Raw genomic sequence first — 25,522 nt, forward strand, 5'->3', positions numbered from 1 at the left:
CGGATGAAAAACTATTGTCTCCATGAGTTCAATCCCTCCCCAAAAACAAACGCACAAAAAAAATAAAAATAAAAAAAATCAAACAGTTCATCAACACTCACCAATATATATATATATATATATATATATATATATATATATATATATATATATATATATATATATATAAAAAACGATCACGTGTTGTCGACGCCGCGTTGCGGTAAACCGGCTCGATCGACTCAAAAAGATACTTGGAACCAAATCATTTATTATTATTTTTTAAATAAAATTAAAGAAACAAACAAACAAAAAAAAAAAACAACCTTGCCTGGCGTATGAGCCCCCGCCCCCGCAGCACGCGGTCGGGAACCGGTCGGAGCGGTTCCTCCGAGGAGACGCCCGGGGGCCAGTTCCCCATCATCCCAAGCAGCCTCCCACGTGGACGTCACGCTAAGCGTCACGCTAAGCGTCACGCTAAGCGTCACGCCTGCGGCGGCCCCCCCTGCAGCGGAATGTGGCTCTTGCCTCGTTATGTAACCCTCTACATAGGCTCCGCCCCCGCCCACCTTGTATCCTCCGGCCTTCGCCGAACTGTCGGTAAATATCCACTTAAAGAAAAAACAAAACAAAACAATAAACAACTGAACGGATTCCTTGGAATCGGCGCCAGGGGAGCGTCGGGCCCCCGGCCCCCGCCCCCCGGCCCCCGCTCGGGAAAACAAGTCTTGACCTCACCGGCCGCAGTCGCTACGTAGTTAGAAAAGGTAGTTTTTTTTTGTTGTTTTTTTTACCCATTGTTAAACCTTTTAACACGACCCCTCCCCCACCCCCACCACCGCTGCCCCCACCCACCTCTGAGCTCCATGTAAAAAAGGATTAGAAAGTGCTAGAAAGACCTGAAGGTGACCCCCCCCCCCCCCACCCCTCCCGACAGGAGGAGGAGCCGCAGTGGACCCCCCCCCCCCCCCCCCCCCGCCCCCTGGGTGGGGGGGGGGGGGGGGCAGAGAGACACGCCTCAAAAAATGTAAATAAAAGACCCGTGACCTCATTTCACAAAAGGTCTTTGGGCCCCGGGGGGGAGGCGGGAGGGGGAGGGGGGTCAGAACTCGTCCTCCGAGCTGAGGTAGTTCTGCTTCTTCCGCACGTTCCAGTGTAAACATTGGGCCAGGCTCTCGAACCAGTCGTTGACCGGGGTCCCGGAAACAGATGGAGGGAACGGGGGGAAGCAGGAAGTAGTGATGGTAATACTGGAAGGAGGAACAAACACGTCAGGAGAGGTGTGTGTGTGTGTGTGTAGAGGTGTGTGTGTGTGTGTGTAGAGGTGTGTGTGTGTGTGTGTAGAGGTGTGTGTGTGTAGAGGTGTGTGTAGAGGTGTGTAGAGGTGTGTGTAGGTGTGTAGAGGTGTGTAGAGGTGTGTAGAGGTGTGTAGAGGTGTGTGTGTGTGTGTGTGTAGAGGTGTGTGTGTGTGTGTGTAGAGGTGTGCACGCACGCACACACACACACACACACACACACACACACACACACACACACACACACAACACACACACACACACACACACACACACACACACACACACACACACACACACACACACACACACACACACACCCCTGTAGATTTGGTTCTATTCTCATCTCTGTTGCTTCCCTGGTGACCGGACGGAACCAGGAAGTGGGTTTTGCCCACAAACAGGCCAAAAGCTCTGGTTGAGAGGGTTACGCAACAAAGCCCAAGAGTGATGAGGCAGTTGGTTCGGGTGGTGTGTGTGTGAGGGTGGTGCGGGGGGGCTAAACTCATTATCCAGGGCCTTGTCCGTGGCTCAGCTCTCCTCCTTTGAACCCCCCCCCCGCCCCCCCAGGCGCGGCACCTTCCTCACACTTGTCTAAAAGGCGCCTCCGCCCGTCACTCTCCTCAATTTTAAAAACAACGAGGAATGGAACGTCCGTCAGCTTTGACGACGTCGCCGCCTCTGACCGCGGCCGTCTGGCACCGCTTGCCCCTTCGCCCCGACTCACCTGTCTCCGTGGCAGATCTCCTGCCTCTTCCTCCCGTCGAAGGACACCCAGGCGGTGTTCCTGGCGTCGCACGACAGCATGATCTGCGGGGGGGGACAGAAGAGGCCAAACCGGTTCGCTTCAACCGGTTCGAGATCCGCCGTCGGCTTCCTCGCTACAGGCACCAAACTCCGCGCAAATAATGAAACGGATTGGAAAAAATAAGCGGTTCGATCGAAGCCTCCGTTATTTTATCGAAGCCACTGACGTGCTTATGCTAATCATCACTTGCGAGCGCCCGCCTGTCGATTTCCAATGGTTCCGATTCTTTCACACGCTCTTGTTTTGGGGCCGATGTGGCCGCTACGCCCTCAAGCCGGCGCCGGGTCACAGGAAGTTGAGCGGAAGTGCGTCCGGATGTCCGGGCACATCTGTCAACCTGCGTCGCCTGACGACGGAAAGTGGGCGTTGGGGAAATGAAGACGCCTCGCCCCAATTCGGGCTACTGAGTGGAATCAGCTGGATCGGTGTTTGGGTGGAGCGGAGACTTGGACTTTTTCTTGCTCAACCTGGAGTTTTCCACCTCAAGTTAAGACTTTTGTCCCCCCCCCCCCCCACCAAGCCCAAGCGGCAGATGAAAACTCCCAGGCCCCCGTTGTTAAAAACCAACTCATATAAAAAAATAAATAAAATAATAATAAATAATAAATAATAATAAATAATAATAAAAATACCTTGAGCTCAACGCCGGCAGGCACCACAATGGGGCGAAAGGACAGCGAGTGCGGGCAGATGGGTGTGATCATGATGGCCGGCACGTTGGGGTGGATCATGGAGGCGCCTGCCGCCACGGCGTACGCTGTGCTGCCCGTGGGGGTGGACACGATGACGCCTGGCGACACAAGACAGCACCTCAGGGTCACCACACATCCCTTTTTTTGGGGGGGGGGGGGGGGGGGGGGGGGGGGGGGTGTTCACCAAAAACCCCAAAGGTCCAAGGTGATAAAATTAAATAAAATGTTGAAATAAATAAAAATAATAAAATCTAAATAAAAAAAGAAATAAAAAATAAAACAACTTTTTTTTTTAAATTATTTTCTTTTTATAAATTTGCAAATCATTTCATTGAAATTTTAAGCAAATTTTAAGCCCCGTGGGCAAGATGGAACAAGCCCAGAGCAGGTGGATACATATGACAAGGCTCCTGTGTGTGTGCGTGCGTGCGTATGGATGTGGGTTTTACCTGCTGCTCATTGCCAAATTTCCTAGACCGACAGGGGTGGCTGCTTAAACACCACCACCCCCACTTCACTTTCTCCGAGGCTTCTATGATTTGTGCTATTAATTATCTGTCATTATTATTATTATTTATAATGGCACCGCCCCCAGAAAGTAGAGGAGCGTTTAGCAGTCCTCTGAGAAGGCAGAACCACCCGTCGCCGCCCGAGAGAGCTCTCAATGACTCCGGCCGGGGGCAGAAAGCGGCACAGGAGCGCCGCGCCTGGGGGGGGGGCCGTGGGAGCGCACTCACCGTCCCCCTGCACGGTGGTGATGAGGTGTCCGTCCAGGAAGAGGTCCACGTTGGAGAGGTAAGAAGAGGGGCCCCTGTCCACCACCACCTCGTTCAGCACCTGGTCGCCACACACAACACCGACAGCATCCGTCCGGGCCGCCGCGTTAGTTACCGCCGTTTACTTTGGCGGCCGCTTCGGTCAGAGCTGCGATCTGGGCAGTTGCTCTGAGATGGAGGCCGTCGCGATTTTAAGTTCAAACACAACAGCATTACAGCCTTCACTCCTCACTCCGCTGGTCACACGTTCGGACCAATGGATTATTGTGAATCTGCGCTGACGTCACAGCGGAACATAAAATCCCTGTCGACCTCTATTCTTGGTGGAAATGACGAGGAGTCAGGATATTACGAATAGTGTGAATATCAAATTATTCAAGGAGGACAACATGTCTTCAACCGCCTGGGAGAAAACAGCTGACGCCAACGCTGGTCTAACGCTAAGATCGTAAGTGAGGAGTGAGCACTTTTCATGCTCGGACATTTTAAAACATACTTCCCCAAATTTTTTTTTACAGTGGCGCAACATTTCTAAGACTAGAACATCTTTTTTTTTTTTCTCCTTCTTTTCTTCTTGTTTTTATCTTCCTCGCCGGCAGGTCATTGTGCTGTACGACTCAAAATCAGACACTGCCAGTGGTGAGCTGGTCCTTGGTGGAATAGTCAAAGAATTATGTCAAATCATTTTCTTTCCCCTGATGCTACCGCTTACGGGATTTTACTCGTCCTCATTGCATTGACAAGAGCATGTTGGCTTTCATTGGTGACAATAGGGTTTAACGCCCGCAGACGTGAAAGCACCACGGTGTTCTGTCAAATGTGCCAAGTCACCATGACTGCACCCATCCCAGTACAAGGCCACGGAAGAAAGAGTTTGAACAAGAATCAAGACAGACATCCATATTTATTCTCAATCCCAAGTTAAATGATCATATAAGATGACCGGACCGGGTCCCCGGATGTATTCTATCTCGTAGTAGCTGCAGCGGCACAACTCCTAATCCCGAAGGGTATGGCTGTGTCACATCATACGAGCTCTTAAACTTCGACGACTTTCAAGGAACAACTTCGTTACCCACTGTTCTCTTCAAATGATTTCCACCCCCAGACGAGAGGCGTTTGTTACCGCCAATCGTTTCCAGCGTCATTTCGTTAAAACCACTTGAACAACAAGCATCAGTTTGTCATGATGGTGGCCCTAGGGTTACCTGGTACTGCACGGCTTTGCGGACGCACTCACTATCCCCGTTGGTCATGATCACGCCGTGGTCGTCCACCCTGCCCTTCTTGTCACGGCCTTCCTTCACCACGCGCACCTTCAGGCGGCTCCGCAGCACCAGGGCCGCGTTGCCTGCAGGGAAGGGAAGGAAGTGAAAAACTACAAGGCTGCAACACCTGCGGTCATCTTAAAAAAAAAAAAAGAAGACGCAAATCGACATTATTATTATTATTTTTTTTAAATCACAACACTTAATTGATCCGCACGGTTTGACATAATGTTTTTGGAATGTACAACAGGAAGTTCTATATTAGGAAGTTCTCAAATGCACGGTGTAAAAGAATAATAAGCGCGGGACAGTTCTGGACGCCTGGTCTAGGGTGCTGTAAAACATTGATGGGAATCCCCAATCTCCACTTCTATCAAATAATAACAACAACAACAACAATACCGGACACTCTGTACAATACAACTGTATTGTGCAACAAATCAATGAGAGAGCCCCTGGTCACTGTTGAGGTGTTGTTGGAAGGTGCTCGGCCACGTACCCTCGATGATTTGGTTGACCGGAGACTGGTAGGTGTCGAAGTTGAAGGGCGTGAGGAAGCCGAGGGAGCCCAGATGGAAGGCCATCACTGGTGGAACACTCTCCTAGAAAAAAGGCAACAGACAGGTTGCGTCCAGACGCCGATTTCAAATCCCTCCCATTGGAGTGAGTCGGCGGCGCGAGCGCGTCTACGACACCTGGAAGAGCGAGGAGGCGTACAACAGCGTTCCATCTCCGCCGAGACAAATGATGAAGTCCACGCGATTGGATATATCATCCAGGTCTGGGGGTTGGAAAAGAAAAACAAAATAAAATTTCAAGAAAATCAACCCTTTCATTTTTTATTTTATTTTTTAGTATTGCATGAGATTTATTTGGTGTGATGGCTTGAATACCCTCTCTGAAGGTGCAGAACTTCTTGACGGTGGCCCCAAAGTTGTCATCACCTGCGATGGCTGGGTCCTCCAGAACCTTGCTCTCCACGTAAACAATCATGTTCTTCACCTGGAGAAACACGACAGGCAGTGCAGTGGCCTGAGACCTTTTCAACTCAAATATCAACGCTCAGAGTCTAAATAGTCAAATGATTACAGCTTGTGCAAATGTTGAGATAATTTTCCGCCCTCTGGAGACAATGAAATAAAGCAGTAAAGATACGTGCAAGAAGATTGTTACACACAGTCGATGGCACCAAAGCTGTCACCACAGTTTAAGCAGTTTAGCGTCATGCAAAATAAAATGTTATATTAATTCAATTATAATATAACCTTGTCACATTGTCTATCTATATTAGCATATATTATATATATATATATATATATATATAAAGAGATGTCTCATTGTCATCTATTCTTATAAGTGTGTGGCAGTGGGGACTGGGAGTGGTTTCGGCAGCATCTGTGGGTGGACAGAGCTTGCACTGGCAAGCAGCAGGGGATGCAGCTGCGGGAGATTGAGGTAATTAGGAGAGTCTTTAAAGGCTGCGGTGGTTTGACCTCTGTCCTGACAGCGAGGCCTGGCTCCCATTCCCGACTGCACGCGACGGTTATGAATTAAACGTTTGTCTGACAAGACAAACGTCTTTATTTCTGTGTGAATAAACGTCCAGCCAAGGCTGCCTTTTGTTCCACCTGCCTCCCGGTCCATCTCCTACCCCACAAACAACTTGTTACAAAGTCTCTGTAAATGTACACTTCCCTGGCATCATCTATGTCATAAAAACATTTCTGGAAGATTTAGATACTACATTACCATTTGAATAACAAAAACCGGGGGGCATCTCACAGGATTTCAATTTTATTTTTTTCAAGGACATTTCAACATCGATGTCCACTGAAGATCTCTTGCACTTGGGACCAAGTTACAACCTTTGCCGTAAAATTAAATGGCTGAAAATTTCTTTTGACTGCGATCTTTTAGGAAAAGACAGGTTTTGGATGTTCTGACAACAGCTTGGGAAGAAGCTAAACTCAATACTTTGGTTTAGAAAGAAATAGGAAAGATGAAGTCCAGATCCAAAATAGGAAGAAGTACTCTTTAAAGTTCACGGATAAAATGAATAAAAATGGGACTAACCACCGCCATCATAGGACTACCAATTTAATCACAAAATATTAAGCATGGTAGCTTTGCTAAACTCAAAGCCAGTACCAGTGGCCAGCTATGCCCACTGCCGTACCTTGGTAAGGAACACACAGAGCTCCTTGAAAGGCTGAAGCAGGCTGGCATCCCGGATCTTCTTGATGACAAGGACACTTTTGGGGGGCTTGTTCCATGTCAGCCTCTGGCTGGCCGGATCCTGAATGTGCCTGAGGCAGACATTGGACGGAAACACTACGTTAACCTCCACAGAGGACAGACAGTAATCAGCAACAACAAAAAGGTGGAATAACCGTACCGGCTATGGCGCAATAACAAAGCTAGGTAAATATATTTTGGGATGCTGTTCTCCAGCTGCGCCCAAACAGCAAGCAAATAACCCAGAACTATTTACATTTAGTTAAGTATGTGACGTTTATTGAAACAGCAGTTGCAAATAGTCAATAAAGACAACTCAATGTGCTTATAAAGGACATTGTGTTGTCTTTATTGACAGATGGATAAGTAAATGTGTCCACTAATGTATTGTTTCTCTGGCTTTACTTTTTTTTTTTTTTTTTTTTTTTAAATTGTTGACACGTTGTTGAAAATAGTAAATCCATACACAGTCCCGATCTTGGACATTCTAATGCAAAATACACTGTTGCGCAGCAAGTGAATCAAATTTCCGTGAGGAAGCCCATCGACAGTGGTGCCAAGCCATTATATCACACACAGACGACAAAAAAAAAAAAAAAAAAAAAAAAAAAAAAAAAAAAAGAATAGGAAGAGGACAGGTAAGCATGCAACTCAAAGAGCACCTGCAGATATGAACCAAAATCAGAAGCAGTAAAACTTGAAACTCGGGCAAATAGTATGCAGCTCTACTGCACCCACCTTGAGGCAAAAAAACACATAGAGGGACAAGATGAGAGACATTTACCATGACGGCAGTCGGCTACAGCTATCATGGAATATCACACACATACTGTATACTGGTTGGTGCCATAGCCATTTCACTCTTCTGTGTAGAACATTAGTAAAAAGCCCAGTCATTTCAGGCAGTACTCAATTTGACACGGATTCACATTTGTATTGTATGGAAAATGGAAGTCAGCACTAACATGCGGGGGAAATACATGTAAAGACTTGAGGAAGCAGGCAGATGACTCCCAGTCAGGGTGGAAATTGGTTCCTGGTCAGCACAAGGACCTCTCAGCAAAAGGAGCAGGAAAAAAACAAAACAAAAACCCAAATAAAATCAAATCAATGTTTTAATTAGGATAGTCTAAATGAATAAGTCTTTGTTCATTTGTTGTCACAAAATCCAGTTGTTTGCACCCAGCCTCCGCAGTCGCTGATCTTCACGGTTTGTTTTTAATTAAATTGGGGTCCTACAAGAATGCATGTTAAATGTGACTCGTCACACACAAGCAAAAACAACTCGTGTGTTGTTTTTTTTTTTCCCCTCCCCTCACATTTGCACACACACACACACACACACACACACACACACACACACACACACACACACACACACACACACACACACACACACACACACACACACACATAACATTAGCAGGACGCAATGCTGTGGTGGCATTATGCGACACAACCTGGTTGCCAAACCGGCCACTACTTGGAATTAACTAAACTCAAGGAATTCAAAGAATACAAAAACAGCGGTTGGGTTAATTTTCTTCCCATCAACCTCAACAAAAATAGCAAAAAACATTGATCTGCTACTCATCTAAATAGGACTGTTTTGTTATCAAATGAATGAATAGGAAGATATGAAAACTAGCGTAGAAGCTCATTCATTCCTGTAAACTACAGGTATGAGGCAATCGACCAAAATGCGGAAAATAAACTGTGTTTAGGTGCAGTTTTGAGCTCCATGCACTAGAAATGACCTGGTCTTCTGTGGCTACTGTAGCTGGATGTTCCAAACAACTGCAAACAAAACAGACAATTATACGACTTCTGCGCGCTGTGATGCGGCTGCCTTCTCTGTACACCAACCCCGGTGCCAAGTTAATACTGCCCATCCCACACACCTACACACAGTACCCATCACACGCACAGTACCCATCACTCACACACACACACACACACACACACACACACACACACACACACACACACACACACACACACACACACACACACACACACACACACACACACACACACACACACACACACACACACACACACACACACACACACACACACACACACACCTGGGAGGCACCCACACTCACCATTTCCACACTCTGTTGCCGTTCCCGGGGCTATCCAGGAGCATATGGGTGTCTAATTTCATGGTTGTCTGCATGCGACGAGGAACGCTGCTGTGCTGTGGGAAGGTGAGGGAGTTCAGGTGATCCCAGGTTGGCCTGCAACTACTGCTCCAGTCTACAGGTGTGGCGGGTGACGGAGAAACGACTCATCCCGCCAACGAACAAGCTCCTTTAAAAATAAGTGAATTAAGAAGAAAAGGAACTTTCTGTCCAGTCTGCTCGAAGACAGCCACAGATGGCCCCTGAGGTGCAGCGGCTCTCCATGTGCTGTGGTTCCGACCCGTCCCCTCGTCACGAAGCACGCTGGGGCGGGAGTGCCAGCAGCACATCAACAAGTCCCTCGTGTCTATATTTGTCCCAGTGAGCTCCTCACTCTAAATCTCCAAGTGTATTCTGCTGCCCAGACAAGCCTCTCGCTCATCTTAAGGCCCTCCCTGGAGAGTGAGATCACCTTGGCCCCGCCCACCCCGCTCCCTCGGAACAAAGGACACTCCTCGTTTCTGGAGGACAAGGCTCTGTGACTGAACAGGCTTTTCCGAGTGCAACAACAGAGATCAGAAACAGAAGTTATCGTTCCAGGAAAGAGGAAACCTTCACCATAAAATGGGGGAGAGGAAGTGTTTGTGTTTTATTTTACTGGTTGTATTCTACATGACCACAATTTGAAGCGAAACTATGTATATGGGCAATTTTATTACAGGAGTACAATCTTAGTCATGCTTTTTTAATTTTATTTCAATATATATTTAAAATACTCTGAATTAATAAGTTATAGCTGGTCATTCTAAATGATGCTGCCAATATCATCAAACTCAACTAAAACTATAGACCATTAAGTTAGGCTAATCTGACCTTTATTTGGCCAATAGACTATAAGACAAATGTTTGTTAGTTTAGTTTTTAGACTATAAGACAAATGTTTGATATAGAGCTAAGAGACTAACCCCTGGGCCACACCAGAAGCAACACGTCAGTCTTGCTAAAGAGCTTTCGATACACTGCCATGTTAGCCCACTGCTCCTCTATACGTCAGTTACTAGGAGGTGAAATGCATTTTGTTACCTCAGTACGTGTACTCTGTGCAATGACAATAAGTTGAAACAAATAAAAATAAGGACGGAAGGTCACACCGAGCAGAAGCGCCAGTGTCACTAAAGCGGCAGGCTCCTAAACCCCTGCCGTTTTTTTTTTGTTTTTTTTTTAATACCTCGGCTCTGTTTTTCCGGGCGCAAAGCGTAAACTGGAGCGTAGATTCCCATAGAGGTCCATTCAAAAGCCGTATTGAGTGAAAATATTTAATTCCCAAGCCTGTTATGCATCAACGACATAATATATAAAATCGCTGATGTGCCGTCCTAAGGTGGATTACATTTTCACCACAGCAAATTAAACCTCACTTATGTAAAGAAAATATTATCCTTCCATCAGGGGGAATAAAATAAAATAAAATAGCGCCCAGGAAGCCTTTACAGATTTTACTTCATATTTACACCCGTTATATTTCAGTGATGTTTGCGTTATTTCAGTCAGGCATCTGGCTGGGCAGCTTAATTTGTATTTACATTATTTAGTCAGGCAACTGGCATTGCAGCTCAAGTAGTCTTAAATCAGGCCTTTAAATCATAATGCCTTCTTTTTGGTTTAACACTGAAAATATTTCAAGAAACAATTAATGTGAAAATCAGTTTATATGATATAATCATATCAAAGTTGAAATGTAATGCTGCCTGTATCAAGTTATCTGCTGCCAGTTTACTGCCTTGAGCAGTAAACTGCTTTGTAAGAGGTTTTTCAAACTAGATCAGAGCAGCTGCTTGGCAGAGCTTATTCGTACAAGGAAGGTGATGCGTGGAAGGGTCTGAAACTACCTGCTTGGGGAACATGTCCTCCTTGTATCAGACGGAACAACTTTAGTTTTTCTTTTTTTAATAAACCTCCAGGGGGTGAGAAAGATCTAGGGTGTCTAGGACCTCCTTGGTGGAGATGGGACCTAACAATATGGTATTTTGTGATCTAAATGGACTCCTGTTCAGCCATCTGTCCCATTACCTGACCAAGAAATGTGGCTTATGTCACCTACGCTCCCAAACACTGACTGGGTCTCTACAGGAGGACTGAAATCTTTTGTCAAGAGCAGGATTTTAAATGCAGTTGGTCATTAACTGTTTTTAGACTTGCCTTACATTAACCATATTTTACTGTTCCCTTTCATGTTACGTTTTTATCTACGCTGTGTGCGTATGAATGTGAAACAGGCAATCTGCCCTGTATAAATAAAGCTTAAAATCAAAAACAAAAATGACTGTCTCTGAAGGGGAAAGAAAAACGGATACACACCTACATCCATATGCGCATGTTACCCCACACAAACAAGCACACACATAGGGCCACACACGCAGCTGGCTGGACCTGTCTTCCTAGAACAGTTTCACAACCACACCCTAAATGATAAGAGAAAGTTTTGCGCGTTTAAGGCATCTTAGGAAGTTAGATAAAAGACTTTGGGGTCAGTAAAAGGTCTTGTCAAATTAAAAGCGTGTTACTAATCATATCTGTAAAGTACTGATTTTGAAATATTCTAAAGACATATTCCATTTTAATCACAAATATATCAAACTGTGGAAGACTGCTGTGTCTGAAATGTCTTTGCAAATTGTAACGCAAGTCATGTCTCATGCAGAGTCATCAAAGTGAAATGACCAGAAACAAAATTTTACCCATGGCAATGAAAAGGCTGTTCTTTTGCTAATTTGAAGCCCTGGAACAGAGGAGGGCGGGACCTGAAAGCTTGACGACGGTAAACAGAGATAGCAGCTCGCCACGCAACCGCCTGCTTTGAACCACGGTCAAACCCCAAAACCACGAAGGGCATAACTTTGCACCCAACTGGAGTGTTGGTTCAGTGCAACCACAGAACTTCATTTCAGAGCACCGCTCCAGCCAGCTCTGGCACGTACGGTGAAGACTACCCATTGTACGAGTCTCCCGTGAGAGAACATTATCATTTCCAGGGATCTACGTGTACAAAGGCTTTACAGTAATATTGGTAAATAAATGATCGAGAGGAGAGAGAGAGAGAGGGAGTGACAAAGTCTTCCCGTGCCCCCGAGCTGTTTTTTTGCACTAGTTGCTCCCTTGTGACCAGGCAGGCTCGTTTCCTCAGACGGCGATGTGAAATGAAATGTAGTCGAATGGCCTCCTTCTCCGACAGTCATACGTCACAGATCTACAGTATGCAACATGAACAACTAGGGATTCGTTGACAAAAACGAGAGTAAAACTCGTGCGTTTGAGTCAAACTCGGAAATCGCATCAACGGCGTCAAAAAGATTAACGGCTTTAATAATGCATAATAACATGGCATTTTAGTGGATGATATTTTGTGGGGGATAAATTAGAATGAAAACATCAGTTGATATCTAATTTATACAATATGTGCTATGGGGCCTTTCATGAGGCCCCTGGCTGCTGGGGGTCCCAGGCGGTTGCCGTCCTTGCCGAATGGTGAAGTGGGCCCCTGGCAACAAGCCCTGAGCAGTGTAATTAGACATCAATGAGGATTGGCATCCAATGAGAGCTCGATGTTTGACGTCCTCCTTGGAAGTCAGAGCAGGATTCTTATGCATCTTCCAAGTCAACATTTACAGACTTCTCAAATTTTAAGACCATATTTGACATCTCTGGAGTGATTACAGCAGAGTGTTTATAATATTAAAAAAAAGTTTTATCTAGTTGCAGCAAATGTTCCCTGAGAGTTAGACAGCTCACAAATAATTTCTGAATGCTCACACAAAAAGTCCATAAATAACTGATCCGAATGTGAATGTAAAAAGCCCATCTTAAAAGGTTCATCTTATTTTCAAATTCAGGATTTACTTTTTTTTTTTTTTTTTATAATAATAATTTAAACCACAAAGGGCATGCTCCTCCCTGCACTGCTACAAATTAAAAGCCAGACTGCAAGGGGGGCGGGGTGTCCTGTGCACAGAAATTTCCCTGCATCGACCGACAAGACGGAACCAAAGAACGGCCTTCTCTAAAACAAGAAACACTGTTTTTAATGTCAGGTTATCAATACGGGACGGATGATGTAACGTCGCCTTAGTATACTGTCCTTTTTGTATTCTTTCTGCATGGAATTTAATAGCACATCACAATGTTTTCAAATGAAAACATTGTGATGTCTTCCTCTGTAGCCCAGCCCAATTCTTCAATGGGAAGGACTATTATTGGCCTGTCCACCCAGCGCTCTGTCCACTCCATGTGTAGCCTACATTGGGGCACAAAGATAGCAGCGCTCTACTACTTTTAACCTGCCTAGCAGCTTTGGCTTATCCCTCAATTAACGCAATCTGAAGGAAGCGGTGCCAGCAGCCGTGTTAGGGGGTTATGGCAATCAAGAGGGCAAAAGTCAGGCCGAGTCCGAGGGGCACGGTAAGCCGTTACGAGAGAACATGCCATAACTCACTGAATGAATCATTGTGTGTCTGTATGAGAAGTAAGTGCGGCGACAGCACCAGTGGGCCGCGTGACTTGTGTTGTGGAAAAAGCCGCGTCCGCCCCTGACATAAAGGAAAGGTTCCTCCACGTCAAAGAAATCAGTTTCAATTCAGAGGCAAGTTAAGGGGACGTTGCATCGGTGGAAATGCAAAGTCCTGGACAAATAACTGAGTCGCAAAAAGAAGTATGATGGTAAGAATTGAAATGAATCTTGTCCGACTTACATGACCGTATGTGGATTCTGCAGCATACATGCCTTGGGCCCAAATGTGGTCACTGGGCTCGGTCCATGGAGGGACTGGGTTCTCCTGGAACAACAGGGTGAGAAAGAGACATAAAAACACAGCGGACCTTCGACTTGAACAGTGACCTAGGATGACACACGCATGACTGCACAACACAGCTCATTCCCAAAAAAAATAAAATAAAATTAAAAAAAAGAAAAGAAAAGGAGGAAGCCAAGGAGTCTGAAGGTGATTCAGCCATCTTCTCATTCAGCCGTTCAGATATGAGATCCATTTGCTGGTGTTTACCTTTGACATATCTTACGGTGGCACGCTATCAGACGTCAATGCCAATTATGACAAAAGCCTTGATTGTCTAATACACACTGTAACCTTGCTTAACATAGTATGGTACACATTATATTATCAGTGAAATTACACAATACAGTATACACAGCAATTCCAACCCAAGATAGCCAAAGCTTTGGGCTAATCGCGACCAAGGGAGGGACTGGGCGCACAAGACCGTACGCGACTGCGACTTGATCTTCGGCCAAAATGAAAAGACTCAGGAGGCGTTTTAATGAATGAAGAGCTTTGATCCAGCCTCAGTTCTAAGCACAAAATAAAACAGCCGCTATTCATCCTGCTTTGTATGCAGTCAAACCAAAAATCAATTACCCAACAGCTGGCCCGTGTTCCGGTATTTGCTGACGAGAGCCCAATTTTTGGGGTTTTAGTCTTAGCAAGTGTTCATTTTGGGTGAACGTCAATGGTATAAAATGTTTCACACATCAGCTCATAAAATATTGCTTCTGATTTCAATGAAAACAATTCTAAAAGGAAATCCCATTAAATCCGAAATTTAATTATTGCTGCTTTTTTCCTGTCCTTTTGGTTAAACTTTCTCCGTGCATCTCAAAGTGATTTCAAGTCCAGTAAAAGTAAATTGAGTGATTTGTTTCCAAAGACATTAGACATGGAAGAACGTAATTGCTGAAAACATGTGAAAAGAGGGAACGGCGTAGTACTGAATTGTGGAGTTAGACTGTTTAAATGTTTCTCAACGTTTTTGTGATCCCGATTTTTTGGGGCGGGCCTAAATCATGACCCTGTGATGTAGAGCGGCCACACTCGGCATGGCGCCTCCCCTACGACTACATCAACACCAGGTTGGTATCTGCTAACAGCTCAGAGGCCAGGACGCCCTGGAACAAAAAAAAAATGCCTGCATGGCTATGATCTATAAAGACCAAGCGGGAGGGAGCGTCTTTCAACATGCTATTTAAAAAAAATTATAATAATAATAAAATAAAAAAAATACCTTTTACAATGAGCTTAACTTCCTTATTACCAAAGAATGAGACTAGTGTTGCAAGAGAAAATGGCATTTCACAAAGATCCGATTGTAAAAACACCCGTCAGTGACAATGATACCAGAACCTTCACTCCAATATAGGTTTCATGCTTCCTTACCATTTATTATTTCACATAATGGAAACACCGACTTTAAGGTCAAATACCGCTTTAAAATATCTGTGAGGAAGGATGTAGATGCTGTGGCGGGTGCCACCCGGGGAAACTGAAAGAACTGCTGTAAACATTACAAATAAGGGAAGGATGTGAATAACTAGAAAAGAGAAGTACATTTAAAATAGACAGTGTTAAATGTATGCGTATTTATTGTAGTCAGTGCAAGTTTTATAACACACACACACACACACACACACACACACACACACACACACACACACACACACACACACACACACACACACACACACACACACACACACACACACACACACACACACACACACACACACACACACACACACACACACACTGTTTGCATCGGTGTAAATGTTATAAAGAAGTCCCGAGGAATTAAAAGAGTCCAGGTGTTTGGACAGAGACGGCGCTATCTCCTTCCAGGAATTCATTAATAAAATGCCCTCTGGTTATTTTTTGTCACGCATTGATGGATCGTACAGATTGTACCTTTGGAGCAATTTGCACAACCTTTCCTTTTCACACATCTGACTTGTGCTGTGGATCAATTTTGGCCGACATATCAGAAATAAAAGAGCAAACACTGATCTCCCATCGCTTCCAATGCAATTCTAGGAAACCACCTGAAACATCTTTTTTTCATCTCCATCTAAAGAAATCGAATATCTATCTCAGGGGTGATAGGGATGATACACATAATATGATATGGATCGATATATCGATTATAGGAACGACGATCGAATTTCATCGATACAAGACACATCCATCACGATCGTTAATATATCAGAAAACTGCTGCGTTTTCTTGGGGGTTTTTTTGTTTGTTAATTGTAGAAGAGCATCTCCTTTCTGAATACAACGTCATTGTCGGCTTGTGCCATGCCCGCGCAGCTCCCGCTGGTGGCTCAGTAAACGAGCATGGCGTCTCAGCAGCCCAGAGGCAGCGGGAGCGGAGACATTCACTCGCCAATCTGAAACATTCTGGATTCTGCGAGAAAGAGGGGAAACCTGGACAAATCATGTGCGGTATGTAAACACTGCTTACTCAATGGGAAATACACCGCTAATGCGACGAACCTCGCCGGTCATCTGAAAAATAAATAAGCTACTGACAGCCAGAGTACTCCCACACCGGACAAAGTAGCCAAAACAACCCTGTTGGTGAGCAACTGCTTTCTATAAACTTTAAGCCGCACTGAGAAAAGAGCCATGAGTGTAAAGTCTGCCATCGCTCATTTTATACGTGAAGACGTGAGGCCGTAGAGCGCGGTGGAAAACGAAGGATCTTGTGACTTGGTGCATATATAAGAGCCAGGGTGCGTTACGCCATCCAGACACCGTTTTCGTGAAAAATGCATCCCCGCTCTGCACAATGAGACCAAGAATGTGTGAAATTAGATTTAAAGGAAGCCACGAGAGTCGCTGTGACAACAGATGGGCGGACACTGCGCACGACAGAGGCATGTGTAACAGTGACCAGTCAGAAACCAACAGAAAGGGTTAAAATGCAGCGCTGCAGCACGTCTTCTCGGATGATTGAGGCGGATTGGGCCATTACCCCCCCCCCCACAGGAGCACTGTGGCAACTGCAGTTCTCAGAGAGACACAAGCTGACTGAGTCTTCCTGAACACAAGCTAAAACAAGACATTCTAACATGTTGGAATAGCTCATATGAAATGGTGGAGAGGTTTTTGGAGCAGCAGCAGGCTGCACTATGTGCTTCACTTCCAGACCAAAAACTGAGGAAAGAGGCTGGTGATGTCAACACACTAAGAGAGTGTGACATCAGTACTGCTGAACACTTGGTTAAGGTACTTGGGCCTGTTAAAACTACCACTCCTTAGTGTCACTCCACAGAGCAGGAATATGTCCCTGCTTGCAACAAGACAAAGGCATTTACTCCTTCCGCACTGTGGACCCAAACCAGGCAGCGTAGTGCCCCAGACAGACGGTACAGGCTGAGGTGACAAAATGGCTCTGAATGGTAATGCCTTGGACTGGGGTTCCCGGTCTGAGCGCCCCCAGCCGGCGCACCTCGCCAAAACGTAGCTCCACACCCCTGGGACCAGTGTGCCCTATGAGCGTGTGTTCAACACAGCAGGCGACATCGTTCATTCTGAACAAAGTGTTCCATCTCCAGAACATGTGGATCAGCTGGTTTTCTGGAAGAAAGAACGTCTCAAAGGACGACTGAAGAAAGCCTTTCTAAAGTTGTTAATTCTGTGTGTGTGTGTGTGTGTGTGTGTGTGTGTGTGTGTGTGTGTGTGTGTGTGTGTGTGTGTGTGTGTGTGTGTGTGTGTGTGTGTGGTGGTCGGCACATGGAAGTGAGCCATAGCAATTGATTTATCAGAAAGTGTCCTCGTTGATTTTGTTGTGATATGTTTACATGGTTGCTCATTCTTTTATTATAATTAATTATTATTAAATTTGTAAAACAGTTTCATGGCAACATTTTTTCGGTTAAGAGTATGGACCAATGTTTGGTTGCACTTTAAAACATAGGGGGGGGAAAAAAAATGTTTTATATCATTTATTTATTATAAAGTGTCCAGATTTTTTTTTTTCCTTAATATTTGTTTACACTGTTGTTGAATCTTTATTTATAATTTTCATATTTTGAAAACAATTTGACTGCAACAGTTTACATGAATAAAGGGGTGTGGACCAGGATTTGCACTTCAAAAGTAGTGTTTTTTTCATGTTGTACAGTGTTGCACTTTAATTTATTAATTACATTTTTTTTAAGCAGCTCTTAAAAAAAAAATTACACTGTGTGGCAGACCAGAGGGTGTGTGTGTGTGTGTGTGTGTGTGTGTGTTATGTATACTGATCTATAATTCATTATAAAAGACAAAGAATAATATAGCACTCACTATCTGCACTGAACCTTATCAAAGAAGCTTGCTGAGTCATTGACTCTCTAAAGTTGAACCTTTGGATGAAACATATTGTGTTGTCAAGGTGAACGGTTCCTGTCAGTGGCGCTGAAGTGAGCAGTGAAGGCAAGCTGCCTGTGCTCCCACGACGCTTCGCAGGTGCATTCCGTGCAGCGCTCAAAGTCCTCTGAGCGGCCTGGTTCTCACAGTAGACCAAGTGACAGGTGAAATACAGCCTCAGCCGCATCAATGAGCAAAGCTGGTATTTCTGAGGTAGGGCTAGGATAATTGCCGTGTAGGTATAGGGTGTCTTATGACGACACTAAGCTGGGAGGCTCCACGGATGAATAGATTTTTTGTACATTTGAATGAACACGGAATCATTGTCTATTAGTGCAAATTCATGGCATTGCAATTAAAAAATATTTTTTATTAAAACTGGTTCTGGCCCAGTTTTATCTTTCGGTAAAAGCCATTTCTTTGTTGTTGTTTTCCCTTCAACTGTATCATTTTGCACATCAGCTCATAAACTATACCTTATGATTTATTTTTAATGTCATGTACTTTTTGGTTAAATTCTCTCTCCATTCCTCCTACTTGGTGAACAAGTCATTGTAGATAGCCGCATTGCGAAAACGTTGTTTTCTTAAAACTTATTTCAAATACAAGACTGACAGCACACTGATTTGACTATCCAGTTTTTCCAAATTGCAAAACTTCCTAACAAACATGTTACGCATACCGTTTTGTATTCTTCTCCAATCCACCAGCCTCACTTGGAAACTTGATGACATTTAGAGAAAAACAAGCAGGTGGGACAATCTTTCATCATCTTGGCAAAAGGCTTTGACTTTTACTCTCCTGTGAAAGCCACTCTGAGGAATTTTTCCCTCCGGTTAATAAACTCATGACAACAACGGACATTTTACAAGACACAAGATCCAACACCATCATCGACTTTGCAGACTACACCGTCGTGGCAGGCCTGATCTACGACGACAAGGAGAAGGCCTACCGCGAGGAGGTGGCTGACCTGTCACTCTGGTGCCAGGACAACAGCCTCCTTCAAACGTCAGCAAAACTAAGGAGCTGATTGTGGCGCCGTTGGTGATTAGTGGGGCTTCTGTCGACAGGGTGAGCAGCTTTAAGTACCTGGGAGTCCACATAACGGAGGACTTAACGTGGACACACACAGAGACATTCTTGTGAGAAAGGCGAGGCAGCTTCTTTACCACCTCAGGCAGCTGAAGAAATTCCGGGTCTCGGTGAGGATCCTCAAGTCCTTCTACTGTGGAGCAGTGGAGAGCATCCTGACAGGCAACATCACTGCCGGGTTTGAGAACTGTACTGCTCAGGACAGGTGGGCCCTGCAGAGGGTGATGCGTTCAGCTGAACGTATCACTGGAACTACACTCCCCTCCCTGCAGGACTTATACACCAGGAGGTGTAGTAGCAGAGCCCGGAGGATCATGAAGGATCCTCACCAGTCCAACAACGGACTGTTCCAGCTGCTGTGGTCAGGCAAGCGCCTCCGCAGTCACACGGCGAGAACAGAGAGACTGAGACGGAGTTTCTTTCTTCAAGCCATAAGAGCTGTCAACGCTGAACTCACCAGGGGTCCAAACAAAAAGTACTGAGACACTCACACAGGCCCCACTGCCTTAATGTACTGTATGTCGCATACTGTACTGCAAGTTACTGCATACTGCGCTCTATTGCTGTTCTGTTCAGTGTTACTGTGTTGTACACTGTACTGTATATCGCCATACACACTTTATTCACATGCACTTTACTGCACATATCTGTATATACAAATAGCCTATCCCATATACACAACTCTATTCACTTCACTTCTATTTTGTACCCCCACTCTGTATTATCTTTTTGAGTCTTATTATATTTTGATTTTATTTATATTATTCTATTCACTAACTGCATTACGTGTCAGGCTTTGACACTCCTGCCAATGCCCCTGACCAAGGCATTGGTTCCAGATCTGGAGTTGGTACCTGGGCTGCCATGGTGTGAAGCCGTGCCCACTGCTCCCGGATACTCAACGCAAAGGACAATTTTCCCTACAGGGATGGATAAAGTGTATCGTCTTCTACATTCCACCCTTACCTGTATTCACAAGAGCTGCTGGCGGAGGAGCTGCTCATGCTCCGGGTCTTCCTGGTGCGGAGGGTCGCGGTGCGACCGTGGAGCTCGCCGCCATCACAGGTCGAGCAGCAGTAGGGAGCAGCCTCGACCCCGACCTCCTCTCTACCATCCATCCCAGACAGGCACAGGCAGGCTGGGGTGGGGTTGACGGGGACATGAACTTCACTTTCTGATGGTGTTCAATTTGGAACAGAGAACTGTGTTGCATATGGTTTGTGTAATTTGTGACAAGATTTGAGGCGCTGCGTTCTTCATGTTTAAAAGTGAACTCCCACCTCTAGATAGATACTCAGTTCTTCTACAGCAGCTGACAAAGAAGCAATAATAATAATAATAATTATTATTATTATTATAATAATAATAATTATTATTATTATTATAGCAACAAAAACAAGAATTTAGTTTCTACGACCAGCGGATCAGAAGCTATGAGACAAAATGTTAAATTGGTCATTAACAGCGCCACCATCTGGCCAAATCCCGTTTGTGGAACCTGTTTTCCAAGTTTTGTGTCTGTGGGTTTCATTCTTTCTGAGCGCCAGGCACCTTCAGCGGAGGAGAATAATAATAATAATAATAATAATAACAACAACAGCTGCAGGCAGCAATTTAGTCGTGTTAGGTACGTATCTCATTGTGCAGATTTTTACATAAACCGGCATAAAACTACACAAATTCAGCCTCATTGTGTGTGCAGACTGGTTTCATGTACAGAGCTTTTCCTTTTACTGGAGACAATTGATAGAAATTTGTAATTGATATTGATGAAATTGATAGTGTCTAGTAAAACCACCAATTCCTTTTTGGGAAAAGAACCTGGAAACATTTTGCTTCGCTGGTTTCATCTAGCATTAATCTTCCAGGGTTCTTCCCTCCCGCTGGTGCTACAGACAAAATGCCTTCAAGGTGCTGATCCAGCATTTCCTGTGCAATATCAACTGGTTGTAAACACGCATCCATAAAAATACCATGTTGTAAAGGCTGCTCTACAGAACTTTTTTTTCCATAGATTGTACTTTCAAAAAAAAAAAAAAAAAAAAAATTATATATATATATATATATATATATATATATATATATAGTCTTTTTCTAAATTTGTGTTTTATAGAGATTTTCATTCAGTCTTTCTTTTGTATTTTCTCCGATAACATTGTGACTGACCTCTATGGTTGGATGTTTGGACAATTGCTTCTTTATTGTCTTAGACTTTCGGCTATTTTTCGGCATCTGTAACAAGAATAAAAATAAACTTTGTAATTATTTTATATAAACAAACACAAATACATGTTATTTCACAAACATTATAAATACATGTTGGTTTTAATTTGTACTTTATCGTATTCTTGTGCTAAAAATCTAAAATTGAAGAACTCAGTTAAATAGATTAATTTCCTGTAATGTAATATAAACAACATTTATTGGACATGAACATTAATTTGGAATTTGACTTGTTATGGAAGCACTCGTCACTATTGAACGTCTTCTTCCTTTTCATTTTAACCTACGTTTAGCTGCAGGAAGCTGCACGTACGAGACGTTTCTTTAAAACAACCGTCCATGTTTGCCTCTGAACCAAACCTTGTCGTTGTTATAGTTTGATGGCAAAGTGTGTGTAAATAGAGCTGCAGCCTCAGTGACGGACACTTGAACGTTTGGTGTTGTGTGGGGCAATAATGACGTAATTATGGTATGGCGTAATTACGGGGATGGTAGCTCAGGAGGTAGAGCTGGTCGTCTAGTAATCTAAAGGTCGCTGGTTCGATCCCAGGCTCCTCCTGATAGCATGCTGTAGTGTCCTTGAGCAAGACACTTAACCCCTAATTGCTCCTGATGGCTGCGTCCGTCGGTGTTTGAATAATTGTAAGTCGCTTTGGATAAAAGCGCCTGATCAATGACTAAATGTAAAATGTAATGTAATTATGGAAGTTTGAGCTGTTGATGCCGTACGTGGCAACAATGACTTAGTAACATCATTTTAGTGGTGACGCCTTTCTGTGTGTTAATGTCTTATTTCATGTCCCGAGTTTTCCGAAGCGTTACGATTCCATGAAACCACAAAAGGGTTGACGTCGTTGCGTGATTATTTAAAATGTTCCGGATACAATTTCCCGACCTGTTCAGAAAATATGAAACTCCCCATGAACTCACAGATTTTTGAAAGGTGAACACAACGCCGCTCAATCTTACAGCCCCGGCGCACACACACACACACACATACACACACATACATACACACACACACACACACACACACACACACACACACACACAGAGTGATTGAGTCTACACCAGCACGGTGCGAATGGACGTTCAGAGCCACAAACTGCACATTAATAAGGAATTGGATGATGGTGATGTCTCACAGCATCTTACGCTACAAACTCATGTCGCTCCGCCACCCGACGGGAACTTTTAGAACGCTGGCCCGTCGGTGACGCGCGAATGTTAGGCTGCTTCAGATTTCGTGGGTTTTTCGCCAATTCCTGCTCCGCATGTGGATCGATTTGGATGAAAGCAGAACCATGAGGTGTTTGCGACGTCCCAGTTCCAACAAGACCACAACAGGGTCCGTAGCTGCAGCGGTTGTGCTGTTCCAGACACTTTTAGCCCGGAAAGTGCCAAGGAGAAGAAAACTAATATTCTGAACAATAACCATAGAGGACCATCACAACGGAATGGACCCCTATTTATTATTATTATGTTTATTATCATTATTATTATTATTGTTATTAATAAAAATACGTACAAATACAACAGAGTTTACGCACTTCGTGCGGGACCCCGAATACAGTAATAAGAATAGAAACAACCAGAAAATATATTAACATAGAATAAAAAAGGTATCAATATGCCTATAGGCCTTAAAACTAACTAACACATAGAAAATAAGTGGCAGTGAACATGAAAAAATAACATAAACGAAAAACCTTTGTATTAAAAATGTACACAAAAGAAAAGTTCAATAGAAGTATTGTATTTATCGCGAATTTGCCGCATTCCAACACTGACTCGCAAGTGCTGCACTTACCAGAAGTTAATAGGCAGCAAAATGGCCACGGGGCTACAGGCGGCAGCGACTCGGGGAGAACGGCGGCGGGTTCCGCAACATGGTCACTCGGGGCTAGCTGAGCCGCGTTAGCTCGTCAGAGCTCCATCGTTTTCACGCGTCGTTAGCTATCGGCCACGTCGCACTTCATCCGCGGGGCTGGAGCGAACACCGGGTTCATGGAAACCAAGCGGCGCCGGGCTCGTCGCTGCCTACGGGCGGGCGATGGACGTGGTCTCCGTTCGCTGAGCCGCCATTCGGATTGTTTTCCCTGCGAGCTGTCAAGCGAGCCGCCGCGTCACTTCCCGGTCCAGGGCGACGGACCAATCGGAGCCGGGAACGCGGCCGCCGCGCCGCTGCCGTTTTTCTTCCGGGTCCGGCGGACCAATCGGAGCTGATGACGTCACGTTGGCGGAATTGACGTTATCTGTGAATCCACCTTCGGAAAAAAAAAAGCCTCTAATATGTATTTATTTATTTATTTATGTATTCACGCATGTATTTATTTATTAATCTATTTTTTTTTTTTTACATTTTCATTTATTTTATGTTGGATTCAATTACCGGAGAACTCAACGGTGAGTTTCAGGAAGTTAAAATCCCGCTCATATTCTGAAACGAGGTTTTTATCGTCATCATGCGTCACGTGGCGACCGCCCCAGGTTGACTCGCCACGAGCTACGAGACGTTGAAACGACGGCGCAGGCTCCCGAAGCCACGAGTCCCTATGACGTCAACCTTGTTTCCATGTTTTATTCCCGATGCGATGGAGAAGTACTACACTGCCCACAATCCTACGGTGTTACGGCGGCGTCTCTGATTGGTGGAGCCCGCCGTTGCCGTGGAAATGAAAACCTCGGGGTTTTACGACGGTTTTACGTCACCGTCGGCGGGTGAGCGAGTTGCCGTGACCGCAGAGCTCTACGATCCTTCACGTTCCGTGGTTTCAACACTGTTATTAACAATACAAACACGATCATAACCACAAAGGTTGAATTCAAGAAGAAGCGCTCAACTATCTAAGGTTGGAAGTCGTTGGAGAGGACTCATTCGCAATGGATTATGGGATGGGTAGTTCCTTCACTTCTCAAAATAATTATGTACACCGTCTTGTAACCTTGCCTTTTTTCCCCCCGTTTTTCAATCATTATTATTATTTTTTTTTTTGTTTGTAAATGTTTAATGGTCACGATTCATGTGGTAGTTGGTTTTCCTGGTTCCAGGCTTGAAACTCTTTATTTAAGTGTTTTCTGAAACGTCAAAGGAGTGAATGGATGAATGAATTAATGAATTAATTAATGGGAAATTCACTTCGTGGGCGGTTCCCGTGGAGCGTTGTGATGACGTCATTAAGACGGTTCCACAACTCATGTAAATGTTCTGTTTATATCTCTCACACACACACAGTCTCACACATACACTCACTCACTCACACACACACACAAACACTCTCTCACACACACACACACACACACACACACACACACACTCACACACACTCTCTCACACACACACACACACACTCACACACTCACACACAGTCACACACACACACACACACACACACACTCACACACACTCTCTCACACACACACACACACACTCACACACACTCTCTCACACACACACACACACTCACACACTCTCTCACACACACACACACACACACTCTCACACAGTCACACACACACAGTCTCACACATACACTCACTCACTCACACACACACACACACAAACACTGTCACGCACACACACACACACACTCACACACACTCTCTCACACACACTCACACACACACACACACACACACAGTCACACACACACTCACACACACACACACTCTCGCACACACACACACACAAACACACTCTCGCACACACACACACACTCTCGCACACACACACACACACACACACACACTCTCGCACACACACACACACTCTCGCACACACACACACAAACACTCACTCTCACACAAGGACAAGCCAGGATGGTTAAATGCA

General features: G+C 44.7%; 1 protein-coding gene across 1 annotated transcript; it reads right to left on the reverse strand.

The window, feature by feature from the left end:
- Nucleotides 1-986: 986 nt before the first annotated feature.
- nadka (NAD kinase a) lies at nt 987-23,772 on the reverse strand. The gene is given in 15 exon segments (XM_080015902.1): nt 987-1,174; nt 1,176-1,202; nt 1,205-1,229; nt 2,002-2,084; nt 2,715-2,872; nt 3,512-3,611; nt 4,759-4,901; nt 5,318-5,420; nt 5,514-5,599; nt 5,712-5,820; nt 6,995-7,124; nt 13,925-14,008; nt 20,434-20,605; nt 21,634-21,699; nt 23,501-23,772. Coding segments are annotated over 13 exon segments (1,293 nt in total). The 5' UTR covers nt 20,586-20,605; nt 21,634-21,699; nt 23,501-23,772; the 3' UTR covers nt 987-1,081.
- Nucleotides 23,773-25,522: the final 1,750 nt, after the last annotated feature.

The sequence above is a fragment of the Zeus faber genome (genome assembly GCF_960531495.2).
Source record: "Zeus faber genome assembly, chromosome: 15".
Taxonomy (NCBI): domain Eukaryota; kingdom Metazoa; phylum Chordata; class Actinopteri; order Zeiformes; family Zeidae; genus Zeus; species Zeus faber.